Source organism: Dipodomys ordii, unplaced genomic scaffold (genome assembly GCF_000151885.1).
Source record: "Dipodomys ordii isolate 6190 unplaced genomic scaffold, Dord_2.0 Scaffold11, whole genome shotgun sequence".
Lineage (NCBI taxonomy): Eukaryota > Metazoa > Chordata > Mammalia > Rodentia > Heteromyidae > Dipodomys > Dipodomys ordii.
In genome coordinates, this window is record NW_012267227.1 from 12,611,567 (window position 1) to 12,625,364 (window position 13,798).

General features: G+C 42.2%; 1 protein-coding gene across 1 annotated transcript in view; it reads left to right on the plus strand.

Annotated features, from left to right (window-relative positions):
* Nucleotides 1-65: 65 nt before the first annotated feature.
* Fbn1 (fibrillin 1) overlaps nucleotides 66-13,798 on the plus strand; it is a 199,469-nt gene continuing 185,736 nt past the window's right edge. The window contains exon 1 of the mRNA XM_013010126.1: nucleotides 66-229. Within this exon, the coding sequence (XP_012865580.1) occupies nucleotides 66-229 (164 nt within the window). The remainder of the gene's footprint in view (nucleotides 230-13,798) is intronic.

Sequence of the window (13,798 nt, forward strand, 5' to 3'; positions counted from 1 at the left end):
CCCAGCAGCGCGGTGCGCGCCGGGGCGCAGAGGCGGTGGAGGGCGGGCGGGCGCCGCTCGGCATCATGCGGCGAGGGGCGCTGCTGGAGATCGCCCTGGGATTTACGGTGCTCCTCGCGTCCTACACGAGCCACGGGGCGGACACCAACTTGGAGGCTGGGAATGTGAAGGAAACCAGAGCCAGCCGGGCCAAGAGAAGAGGCGGCGGAGGACACGATGCGCTAAAAGGGTACGTGGTAGTGGTGGTGGAGGGAGAGGACGCGGGGGGGGGGCTGTCAACTTTTCCTGGGTGTGAGCCTCCCCTTCCCCTTCTCCGGAGATGAAGATCCGGAGCAACCGAGAGGGAAGGGTCCTTGGCAGACTCCCGGGTGTGTATGTGTGCGCGCGCGTGTCACAGTCACACTTTAGAGGTGCTGAGGTCCGAGGTGCACAGTCTTTGCCTAAGTCACCTTTACGCCTGCCTGCACCCTTAAGGGGTTCTCTGTCCCGGAGGAGGAGACCTTGGCTTGACAAGGACTCTTGGGCTACTGTTGTTGGGTGGGATTTGAGGAGGCAAAAAAAGGTTTCTGGAGGAGGAAGGGGGAGGAGCCCGTGCCTTTCCCTTCATACTAATTTCCCCCTTGTGCTGGAGGGGGTGGAGGTGGGGGAAAGGAGTTGCCTCTGGGGATGGGTATCTGCTGTCCGGAAGGGAGTGGGGAAAGGAAAAAGCGTCCCAGTGACAGGTAGAGCTAGAGACACGCACGCAGTTAGTTCATAGTTGGCCCTCCTGGGAACTGTGCTTATTGAAACGAAGGCCGGAGTTTTCTGGGCTGGACTTCCCATCGGGTGTGTCCACTGGACAAGTGTTTTTTCTGAGAACTGGCGTTGGAGTTGAGCGGCGTCCTGCCTGGCATTCTTGCAGTATAGCGCCGCTGGGGCCAGCCTTAAGCGGCTGGGGGTGGTGGTGGTGGTGGTGTCTGTGTTATACACATATGGCTCCATTCCACTGGCTAGTCTAACGCCCTCCATATTCCAGTAAGAAAGATTTAAATGAAGCATCTTGACCAACAGTGATCAGGTCTCTGGATTGTAGGGAAGTGGAAGAAGGATACACACTTCTTTTTAGACTTTTGAGATTAAAGCAGAAGTCTCTTCCTGAGAGTTAGTTGTAGACTCCATAGAAACAGTTATGATGGGCTACAAATGACCTCCGTTATCTCTTTGGAGCCACTTAAATGAACTCAGATAAGAATATACAGGAGTGTTCTCCCTCTCCCCCCCCCCCAACTCTCACTGATGTTGGTTCATTTTTCCTGAATGATCTGTAGCTTGATTATGTGACCTTGGGTGACCAAGTGAGGGTGTGCGCTAGATAGGCCTCTTGTTAATTGGCCTTTTTTTTTGGTCAGTAGTGAGGTTTGAACTCTGGGTCTGTATCCTGTCCATAAGCTTCTTTTGCTCAAGGCTAGTGCTCTTCCAACTTTGCACCACAGCTTCACTTCTGGTTTTCTGGTGGCTAATTGGAGATAAGAGTCTCCCAGACTTCCTGCACAGGCTGGGTTCGCACCTCCATCCTCAGATCTCAGCTTTCTGAGTAGTAGGATTATAGGCACGAGCCATTAGTGCCTAGCATTATAGACTGTTTTAAGGGTGTGTATGATTGAACTTTGTCTTTCTATGGCTCAGGTTCAAGAAGGAAACATTGTAGTAAACTTAATCGACCAGATTTTGAATCTTACTGTAGGCTAAGGACAAGAGCATTGTCACAGTTGAGCACTTAATGCTTGTGACAAAATATTTTTTTTGACCCCAGAAAATAATTCTGATGAATTAATTCCCTCTTGGCCTTTTTGGGAAAAAAAAACACAAACCCAGGATTCCACCAGTGTTAGAAATGAAATTTGTTGATCCTGACCAGACAACACTTATGATCCAGTATACAAAGCATGTAGCAAGAGCAGCAAATAGGCTGAAAAATCCTCACTTTCCTCCACTCTCCAAAGGATGTCGATTCAGATCTGCATTTTTCATTGAAAAATATATTTCTATTGTACCATATTAACTTAATATCTATCCTTGATGACATTCTATACATGTATACATGGAGAGAGAGTGAGAGAGAGAGAGAGAGGAAAGATGGATGGAAGGAAAGTAGGTAGACTAAGTAAGTTGGGGTTTGATTCTGTGGATGAATAGTTTTTGAGAAGATGTTGGGTCTGGCCAAACATTTGTCTGGCACATTTCCATGTGCTGTCACCAACCCAGTTGTTTCTCTGGGATACATAGACCCATTAGGAAAACAGAAAGTAAGTTTTCCTTTGTTGTTCAATAGGACATCATGCTTTCATTGTCACAAGCAGTTACTTCTGTTCAGTTTTTACAATGACCAAATACCATGACAATTCTAGAGAGATGCCTCTCTACAGTTGTCATGATATTTGGTCACGAATAGACTGCATCCTATTATAGTTTTTATAAAGCCTTCTTAAAATGTACGGTTAATTAAAATGTACTGTAATAGTAATTATGAGTGTTTCTAATTCTTACATTATCTATAAGGTCACCTATATAGAGGTTCTAGGGGTATTAAAATAATAATTTAAGATGATATGCAATTAAAAGTATTTCCTTTCTACCTTTGAGAGACCATTTTCTTAAGTACTTTAAAAAAATTTTGTAGGCGGTACTAGGCTTTTTATTGGTTCTTTAAAAAATTATCTTTAGTTTTGTCTGCTTGCATCTTGACCAGTGATACCCCTTCCATTATTCTCCCCCCATCTATGCCGACTTCACCCATCCACTCAAGTCACCTGGTTTAGTTTTCACATGTGTATTATGACTATATTTGCCCACCCTCCCCATCCTGGGATTTGAACTCAGTTCCTCACGCTTGCTGGGCAGGTACTCTACCACTTGAGCCTGCTCCCAGCCCTTCTTACATATTTTTCTAGTCACATTCTAGGCATATATATATATATATATATGTATATATATGTATGTATGTACACCTATTAAATGCACATATAGAAACATATATGTGTATACGCACAGATAAATATGTTGAATATACTGAATATCGTATCCAGACCTTTGTTTTCTTTTTCAACAACTGCACTATTTCCAACTGTTAAACTCATGTAGATCAGCCTCGTGTGTTATTGTACAATCTAGCATCCCATAATGTGGCTGAATTGGTTCCCTAATGAGGTGTCTTTAGTTGAATATTTCCCTATTACAACCGTCTTCTATAAACCTATGGATACAAGCTTTTTCTTGTATGTGATAAAAAGCAATAAACTTAGAAGCACTAAATCGAAGGTTTTCCCATAGATTTTCAACACTTACCTGCTCATGTTAAATTTAAACCTCATTTGAAATGTCTTCTCTCTCCTTACTGCCATTATAGTCTCACATGAATGAGCCTTTTAACCATGTCCTGCTGTATAAATCACCAGGAAAGGCAGCTCTGTGATTACATTTTTTTCCAGTTACTGCTTATACTTTTTCCTCTTTGCTCATTAAAACATCCACTTCAAAACGAATCCCTCTGAGCGCAGCAAAACACGCTTGTCATTTTGATGTTAATGGAAACGCACACTTTATGAATGAAGGGTGATTTGTAGTCCCCGATGTAAAATTGAGGGCAGACACTTTCAGCACTCTGCTAATACTTCCTCTGGCTAAAAGGTGCTTTAAATCCTTTCATGTCTGACATCCACTGGTCTAATCTCCCCAAGAAATACTACCATCTCATTTTTCTCCGAGGTGGCAAGTGACAAAACAAAAATTTCCTTGGTATTCTTAAGGTCTACAGTCTTTTCCTATAACTCCTCTCTCTGTGGACTTGAAACCTGCCTGTCTAGCCCTCTCTGGGTGTGTCACCTAGCTGGTCTTCTCTCCTCCCATCCTGTTGCAGGTGTTTTGGTTTCCTCTTCCCTTCTGGGCAGTAAGAGTTGTTCCACAGTGGAAATTGAAGTATCCTCAAGTTTCTTCCCAGCTTTTGCTGTGTTTTCTTAGAGTAAATCGCCAATTTTGGCTTTTACAGGAAATCTGGTTCTCCCCCCTCCCCTCTCTTTTAATGGAGTGAGTGTTCCCCCATTCATTCTGCAAAAAATCATGTTTGTCTATTTTCAAGTGAGAATTTTGCAAGTTGAAGAAACATTCTCAAATAGTGAATGAGTAGTGGTTTTTCTTTTCCTGGGCATTGATTAGCATGTGTGAGATGATTTGATGAGGAATAATAAAAATTCTGATTTTGTCAGCATTTAACTTTACAACTCTCCTTAGCTAAATTCTCTGATAAAATAGAAGTGTGGGAAACAGTCATCAATATACATGCATACACACACACACAATGAGCAAACCAACTCCAGTGGAATAATATTCATTATGCAATGTCCTTTATTTATGATTGCCTTATTGCTTTACTTTCTAAACAAGTAGATATGGCAGTTTAATATCAAAGGGAAAAATTCCTTACAGTGGGACCTCCTTTTCCCCAGTCCTCAGTTAGTGGGGACAGAGTTTCTACTCCTATATCATGTAGTTCCTAGGGTGGAAGAGTCTTCGCATTTCACACAGATTGTCCCCTTGTGCAGATTCCTTTTGTCTTTATTTGTTCACTTTTTCCAGAGGTCTTGATAGCAGAAAAGCGCACATGAAATAGTTCATACACAGGGTAGATTCTGTGCTGGCAAACTCCAAGGGATTTGTTACACAGAAGTCTACTATTGAAGAACTTTAACAGAGCTGGGAAGGTGGCTCAGTGGTAGAGTGCTTGCCTTGCATGCATGAGGCCCTGCGTTTGATTCCTCAGCACCACATAAGCAGAAAAAAATGGAAGTGACGCTGTGGCTCAAGTAGTAGAGCGCTCACCTTGAGCTGAAGAGCTTAGGGACAGCGCCCAGGCCCAGAGTTCAGGTCCCACAACTGACAAAAAAAGAACTTTAAAAGAGAACACAGAAAATGTCCTGTCAACTTTATAAAGTCTTATTTTATTTCGCAAAGAAGATTTTAAGACTCTACCTGAAGTAAGCTGGGTGAATGGTTAAATATGGGGAAATACTCCTCTTGTGGGAAGGTTTGTGCTCAAATTTATTGAAAGGATAAATCTAAAGTATCAGGTCACAATTTTAAAAAAAATAGGGATTTTTTAAGTAGAAGGTTTTTCTTTGTGTGTGTGTACTGGTCTTAGAGCTTGAAGTCAAGGCTTGAGCAGTATCCTTGAGCTTTTGTGCACAAGGCTAGTGTTCTACCACTTGAGTTACAGCTCCATTTCTGGCTTTTTTGGTGGTTAATTGGAGATTAGAGTCTCATGAACTTTCCTGTTCTGGCTGGCTTCAAACTATGTGATCCTTGGATCTCAGCTTTTGAGTAGTTAGGATTAGAAGCCACCTGTATCCAGCAGAAAGTTTCTTTAATTTTGCATTTTAAGCAACATAGAGAGGTAAAATATCTGCATGACTTCTTTTGTAATATTCAGTACCTAGAGATTGCTTGCAGAAGAATATGCTGATGATAACTTACATTAATTAAGCATCACAGTGTAGTGAACTGATGTGTGGGCTGAGAAATGGAGACCAAACATCTCTTCTGGCTTATTTGGAATTTAAAGAAATACGTAAATGTTCCTTATGGTCTTGGGTTGCTGATACTTTAAAAAATTATATTTGTTTTGTCTAGAGGACGAGGATCAAAGGGATGGGGGTGCACAAATAGAGGAATGATGGATGAATACAGTTATACTGTATTCACTCAATTTGCATATGTGAAAACGGGACTAGGAAATGTTTGGACATAGATGGGACTGGAGTCCAAGGGAGGGGAGAGTGATGGAAGGGCTAGCATTGATCAAGATGCATTGTACATGTGAATACATATGTTAAATGTAAACCCCTTTATACAGCTAAAGATAATAAGAACGATTAAAGGGAAAAAACCCAGCTAGATGCCTGTAGCTCATGCCTGTAACCCTAGCTACTCAGGAAGCTAAGATCTGAGGATTGCACTTCAAAGTCAGTCCAGGCAGGAAAGTCCCTGAGACTCTTTTTTTTCTCTTCTGTCGTTTGTGGGGCTTGAACTCTGGGCCTGGGCGCTGTCCCTGTGCTCTTCAGCTCAAGGCAAGCGCTCTACCACCTGAGCCACAGCGCCACTTCCGGTTTTCTAGTGGTTTATTGGAGATAAGAGTCTCACGGACTTTCCTGCCCAGGCTGGCTTTGAACCACGATCCTCAGATCTCAGCCTCCTGAGTGGCTAGGATTCCAGGCGTGAGCCACCGGTGCCCGGCTCTTTGAGACTCTTAACCTCAAATTAATCACCAAAAAGCCTGGAAGTGGAGCCTGTGGCTCAAGTGGTAGAGTTCCAGCCTGGAGCAAAAAAGCTAGCAGACAGTGCCCAGAATGCTGAAATCTATCAGTATTCTATCAGACATGACTTCTATCTATCTCTCATGATTGTTAAACTTGATTTTCCCATTAAACTGTAAAATCCTCCAAGGCAACAATCTTATTATAAGTGTTTTACCACTAATTTATCATTAATTTTTTTTGGTGATGCTAGGATTTGAACTCAGTATCATGGGGTAGAAAAGTGAGTAATACCCACCCCCACCCCAACCCTTTGTGTTTTTGTTCTTTAGGCAGTTGGGGCTTGAATTCAGAGCCTTGAGTTTGCTCATCTTGCTTGCTTGGCTGGCACTCTACTCCTCATTAATCCACACCCCTAGCCTGGCTTGTTTGCTGGTTATTTTGGAGAAGGAATTTCACCAACTTTTTATGCTTGTACTGACCTCTAGACATGATCCTCAGAATCTCAGCCTCCTGTATATGATCCACTGGCCCCTGACTTCATTTGTTATTTTTCACCTAGAGCCTCATATTTTTGCATAGCTGTCTTCCAGCTGTGATCCTCCTACTTGTAGACACCTGACAGTGAGGATTACAGGTATGAGCCATTATGCCAAACTTGTTCTTTGAGACAGGGTCTTGCTAACTAGTTGCCTGGGCTGTCTTTGAACTACCATTTTCTTGACTTCTGCCTCCCAAGTAACTGTAGGTACAGGCTAAACAGAACTCCAAGACTTCATTAACTCAGGAAGCCTTAATTGAATGCTAGCCTGAATGAATCTCACAGAATGGCAGAGGCATGTAGCCCCACAGCCAACAGTTGGTAGGAGAATGGAGAATCATGAACCATGAAAAGTGACAAGGGGTGTGGTGGCTAGCATTAAGTAAAAAACAAGTATGGATGCCCTTTGATTTGATGGGGTTACACCCTGGTGAATCCTGCCAAGCATTCAAGAGAGAATATTGTACCAAATATTTGCTAGCCTGGGAAAAGATCAAAATGCAAACTTGGAAAATGTATCACTTTCACATTATCCAACAGCCGGAGAGTACTCAATCCAACCAGCGTGAGTCAGGACCCTTTGAAATAATAATCACAACCATAGTCAGTAATGTTTAGATGACATTCATGTGCCAGACAATCTTCTAAATGTCTTCTGGTGTGATGATAACTCATTTTATCCTCACAGCCTTCCAATGAGATGGCCCTGTTATCCATTTGCTTTCACAGATGTGAGAGCTGAGGCATGTAGAGGCTGAGTTCTGAAGACAAAGTCTTCCTATTAAATTTTCTTTCTCTATTAATTTTAGTTATGGTTTTGGTTTCTCATTCCACTGGACCAAAAAAAAAAAAGAATGCAAGACTAAGAAATTGGTAAAATTCCACTTAAAATTCCTAATCTTCTTTCAGGCTAGTGCACAAATCCTAATCACAGTTAATCACGTGGCATTATTTCCTCACCTCAGAATTTTTTTCACCATTTCTGTGGACATGAATACAACTCAGAAAGAAAATCATAGGATGTTAGAAGCTGTGGGAACCCTGAGGAGCTTGTGTGTTGTATCTTAAAATTATACTTTGAAAAAAATTTTTAAGATGGTAGGTATGGACTTTCTGTGTTGTCCAAGTTCTAAGCTTGAGCCTTTAGTCTATCCTCCAGAATCCCTTGTTTCTATGTCCCATGTGAGAAATTTTCTCAAAGAGGACACATCTCTCTTTTCTGAGGAGGTAGACACATCTCTTTCTTGTATTCTTACTGGTAAAGATGAATTCTTTCAAGATCACCACTTCATTGTTTACTTTGGTTGTCAGTAAACTCAGAGCTGATATTTTTACTTTAAATTGCAGCAATGATCCTGAAGATTGTAACCATTCCTAGGTTGCCTATTTAGCAATGTTTTGATTGTCTTATTGCTATGTAACAAATGACCCCAAATTTCGTGGCTTAAAACAACTATCTTGTTCAGTAGGGTGGAGTGGGGAATCGTCTCTGCTTCCCACAATGTCTGTTGGGCTGAATTTAGCAGTCGCATGACTTTCCTAATATGTGGGCACGTGCTGTGCTGTTTACCTTGGCATAGTTTATCTAAATGGATGGATGGACAAAGGAATGAAGAAGCAAAGAGCTACCTGTGTGGCTCTGGTGAAGGCCTTTCAGGTTGTAAGGCTCTCGTGCATTCTCCTGCTGGTTGTGTTCATTGGATGGAGCCCTAAGTATTTTAAATTAATTAATTAATTATTATTTTGTTGGTCGTGGGGCTTGAACTCTGGGCCTGGGTACTGTCTCTGAGCTATTCAGCTCAAGGCTACCACTTGAGCCATAGTGCCACTTGTGGTTTTCTGGTGGTTAATTGGAGGTAAGAGTCTCATGGGCTCTCCTTCCTGGGCTGGCTTTGAACCGTGATCCTCAGATCTCAGCCTCCTGAGTAGCTAGGATTATAGGCGTCAGCCACCATCAACCAGCTTATTATTATTATTTTCTACATGGTAAAATTGAGCTCTAGAGTCAGGGAGTAGGTTTTGCCCAAGGGTTGTGTCTGGGTGGCTGGTTCTGGAACAATAGTTTTCTGACCCTTGGTTGCCTGCCTTTGCCTTATACATTGACTGCAGCCTGACACGAATGGCCGGGGGCTGGCTGGCTAGGCTTGAATGGGCTTCTGTGTTCTCAGTGCGGGCTTGGTTCCTAGTCTTAGATTGTCTACTACACATGGCCTGTTTGTCTGCAGCTAAGGCAGGCTTTTGACAGGGCAGCTCAGGATCTCCTTTGTGTACTGAGGTTGGAAGCTACCAGGCTGTCTTCAGACTTAGTCTGCAATTGTATGATATGGGATTCCATGCAAGTCACAGGACTTGTGAGGATTCAAGGCCATGGCTCCTACCTTTAGAGGCGAGGAGGGTGTGTTGGGATCATGTTTGGAGACCGGCTATGCAGTGGTTCTTTGAGAAGGGTCATCAGATGCTTGTATGTTTTAATTCTAACATGATCTGGGGCGATAGGCTAATTCTCACTGAGGGTGCTTCATTGTATGTGGCTGCGGAAATAGAATATTCAAGGCTCCAGGAATATAGATCAATGCTCAGGGCAGTGCTCTTAGCTTAGTCCCAATTCTGCCTATAATGTCTTCAGAAATAAGATTGTGGCTAATAAACTGGTATCATTTGTTTGAATAGGAGAATTACAATGCTAACCATTGTTGTTTAGCTCTTGAAAAAAAATTCAGTGAAAAATTTAAATCTGCCTTATTCTAATTTTTATATTAATTTGAGCATTCAGTGTATGATTTTTTCATCTATATGCTACTTTTTACTTTCAATTTCTACTCATAGTCTCATTTTTATAAAAAAATCAAATAGAATGGATGGAGTAATCACACTGTTAATAAAATAAAACTGGACGAGGATGACAGTCAAATCTGGATTATGGACAGACTATGCTATACCAACTCCTAGCTGTAAGTTTCTTGTCACTTTCCAACTTTCTCAGATTTAGTGGCCTTTCTCTGTTAAAGTTATTGCTGGGTCTGTTTATTCAGACCCCTTGAGCAGAAGGGAGAAAGGAAGGGACCCTATCTCAGCTACAGATGTATTCCAGACAGCAAGAGAGCTTAGAGCAGGAGAATTGCTCCATTAGACAAGTGATTTGGGTGAGTGTTTTGAAGGCTTATGAATTCCTAGACCATCAGTCATACTTACATTCAAATGTAAGTATCCAGATACATCCAAGTCCAAATATAGTACAACCATTTTATGATGCTGGTGTCGGGAGACTGCGGATACGCTGTCTGTTGTTGAGACTCAGGGCCTTGAACTGAAGTATGGAACAGCCTCAATTAATAGAATGAATTCCAGAAACAGGACACTTTATTTTTAGTTTATTCTCCATGTCCTCCTAGTCGGCGTCAACGTTACCATCCATCCTTGTCTTCATTGTTCTCTTTGCCATTTACTCTTCTCCCTCCTTTTCTCTCCCCCCTCTTTTTAAACTCCCTTTTATCCCCCTTCTCCTCCTACTCTCTTCCTTATCTTCCCTCTCTCCTTTATCCTTCCCTCCCCCTCTTCCTTTTCTCTTCCTCTTCTTTTTCTTCTTTTCCCCTTCTTCCTTCTCCTCCTCATCTCCTTTAAAGCATTTTTTTTTTTGGTGGTACTAGAGTTTGAATTCAGGGCCTCATACTTGCTAGTAGGCCCTCTGTCATTGGGCCATGCCCCTAATCACCCCCTTTTTGGTTTTTGGTTTTCATTTTTATTTGGCTTTTATATTTTCAGATACAGTCTTGTACTTTTCTGCCTGAAGCTGGCCTCAGACTACGATCCGCCTAACTCAACTTCCTGTATAGCTGTTATTACATTTGTCAGCACCACACCTGGCCTGTTAGTTGAGATTGCGGGGTAGAGAGGGGGTCTTGCTAATTTTTTTTTTTGGTCTGGGAAGGTGTTGAATGACAGTCTTCCTAATCTCTTTTTTTCTTTCTTTCTTTTTTTTTTTTTTTTGGGTCCGGTCATGGCCTGAACTCTGGACCTGGGCACTGTCCCTCAGCTCTTCAGCTCAAGGATAGTGCTCTACCACTTGAGCCACAGCGCCACTTCCGGCTTTTTTTCTTTTTGCTTATGTGGTGTTGAGGAATCGAACCCAGGGCCTCAGGCATGCAAGGCAAGCACTCTACCACTGAGCCACCTTCCCAGCCCAGTCTTCCTAATCTCTTCCTCCCGAGTAGCTGGGATTACAGGCCCCCTTCTTCTTCAAAAGTAATTTCATAACTGAAGTCACAACTAAAATAGGGAGAATAAGAACATCAAGTGAGAGTTGAAATGTTAAGAAAAATAACTTCCGAGTGAAGTGTGAAAAATTTTTCCTGAGAGGTTTAGGGTATAGTTTTTGTTAGGGAAGGGGAGGCGGCTGGGTCAATAATGGACTTGGCCTGAACAGAGCAGGTAACTTCCTAATTTCTGGCAGTGTTGGTACCAGGTAACCTGTGGTCTTCACACTGTGTCATTAGTGGCAGAAACCTTTCGGAGGAGTGTTGGGACATGACAGAAAGACAGATGCTTGGCTGCCAGAGAAGATTCTATAAAAACATTTAGAGGAATATAATGGAAAAGCAGGCTAACTCATCCTGTATTATGCATCTCTGAATATTGTTGTAAAGTTTGGTGTGTATCCCTGAGCCCTATGGGTAAAGGTTTACTGTCTAATATTTCCTCTCTCCTTTCAGTGCTAATTCATATGATGTGTAATCAAAATAAGTTTGTGCCTTTGTTGAATATCTTTTATTTTTGGTATTAGAGATTGAACTCAGGGCCTCGTGATTGCTAGGGAGGGCCTGGGCGCTATCTCTGAGCTCTTTTGCTACCACTTTGAGCCACAACTCCACTTCTGGTTGCCCGGTGGTTAATTTGGAGATTAGAGTCTCGTGGACTTTCCTGCCCCACTGGCTTTGAACCATGATCCTTGGATCTCATCCTTCTGAGTAGCTGGGATTACAGGCAAGAGCCACCAGCACCTGGGCAAGTCTTTATGGTTCCTGACTTACTGACTTGGTTCTCCAAATGCTTGATTTATAACATTTTAGGTTCCATGTGATACATATGCCAACATGGAAAAGTTTCTTGAAATCTTGCCTTTCCTCTTATGTCTTCTTTCCCAATCATTTTGTAATATATGTCTAATTCCAATGACAACTATTTATCGTCTATTAGCTGTGTTTGAATTGGACTGAAAACCTACTTCTCAAAATAAATACCCCCCTTTCACCCCCACCCCGCCCCCGCCTTGAGGCTGTGGATACTATTCTGTTCTTTCTGTTGATTCTAGGCAGAACTGCTGTTTAGATGATCTTTTTCTTCATTGGTAGGGTTAATATGGATGGACAAGGACTTTGCAATGAAGGACTTGATATGTCATGTTTAAGCCCATGAAGAGTCCTTAATCTTTCATGGACTGCTGCTGCTTCATACCCGAAGGTTCAGGCTGCTGACCTCAAGTTTGCAAATTTTATATCCCATTACCACCCTGTGAACTCTGTAGTCCCCAGGGCCACAGAGTTGACGTTTTAGCTGGAATCTGAGAAAGTGTCTGAACATTTCCTGAAGAGTTGGCGAGGAGTGATTTGGCAGTTCAGTCATAAAATCCCAGAGCCTAGTGGCTGGGGCATATGCTGTAATTACCTCACACGTTTCCTATTTGAGCCCGGTTGTGGGTAATGGGGTAAGAGTGGTGTTGCTTGTGGGTCTATATTTTTTAAAGATAGAAGAGCTGTTTTCAATGACTGCTAATAACCATTGGCCATGTTTTCTGTGAGGCTTGAATGTGTGGAGACAGGCATGCTTGGGGTCAAATCCTGGCTCCACCACCTACTAGGAAGAAACCTCAGACAAGTGGCCTGACCTCTCTAAGCCTCATTTATTCACTTGTAAACATGATGTATATACCTTGCCGTGTTTTTATAAGACTGAATGAGCTAGTGCATTTCTGGTGCCTGGCTTGTGCTCTCAGGATGATGATGACAGCGACGATATATGTGGTTACCTCAGAGAGGGAAAATGAGGGATGCAGTCAAATGAGAAGTACATTTTTTCCCCACACATTTAGATCATTGTTAATATCTAGATGCCTCAGACTCCAGTTGCTCATCTTGAAATTGATTACTTTGAGAAACATAGGAAGGAAGTAAAGTTGAACTCTCCCCCTCCCCCCCCCCCGAAAAAAAATTATAAAATCTTAATTCCTCCATCCGTAGTGATCTGGTCATACTTAAAGGTAATGGATGGATACATTTCTCTTTCTGTTATGATTAGCAAGTATAAGGTATCTGGTTTCATTGTGATGTTTCTTTAGCTGGGCACTCACAACTGTAATTCTTAGCTACTGAGGAGGCTGAGATCTGAGGATCGCCATTCAATGCCAGCCTAGGTAGGAAAGTCTGTGAGACCTTCAGTTAAACCTCAGAAAGGTAGAAGTGGAATTGTGACTAGCACTGAACAAAAAGGTAAGGGATAGTGCTCTGGCCTTGAGTTCATACCCCAGTACTGGCATACACACACAAAAAAAATCTTTAGTTGTACAAAGAGGTTCCAATTCAACTGTCAGTTTGACTATAATTCATCTAGGTCAGTGTCATTCCTTCCATCATTCTTTTATTTTCTTACTACTGTTTAGAATCCTTTGACTATATTGCTTTCCATATCCTCTTCTTTCACCGTTCTCTCTCCTGCTGGTACCAGTTCACAAACCGAACCCTTTTTGCATTCCTGTCATTCATATTGAAGGACTAGATTTTTGCATATGAGAGAGAACATGAGATATTTGGCTTTTTGAGTCTGCCTTAGTTCACTTAAAATGATGATTTCTAGTTCCATCCATGTTCCTGCATATGATATACTTTCTTTTTTTTTTTTTTTTTTGGGTCGGTGGTGGTACTTGAATTCTGGGCCTGGCACTGTTCTTGAGTTCTTCAGCTCAAGACTAGCCACAGTACCA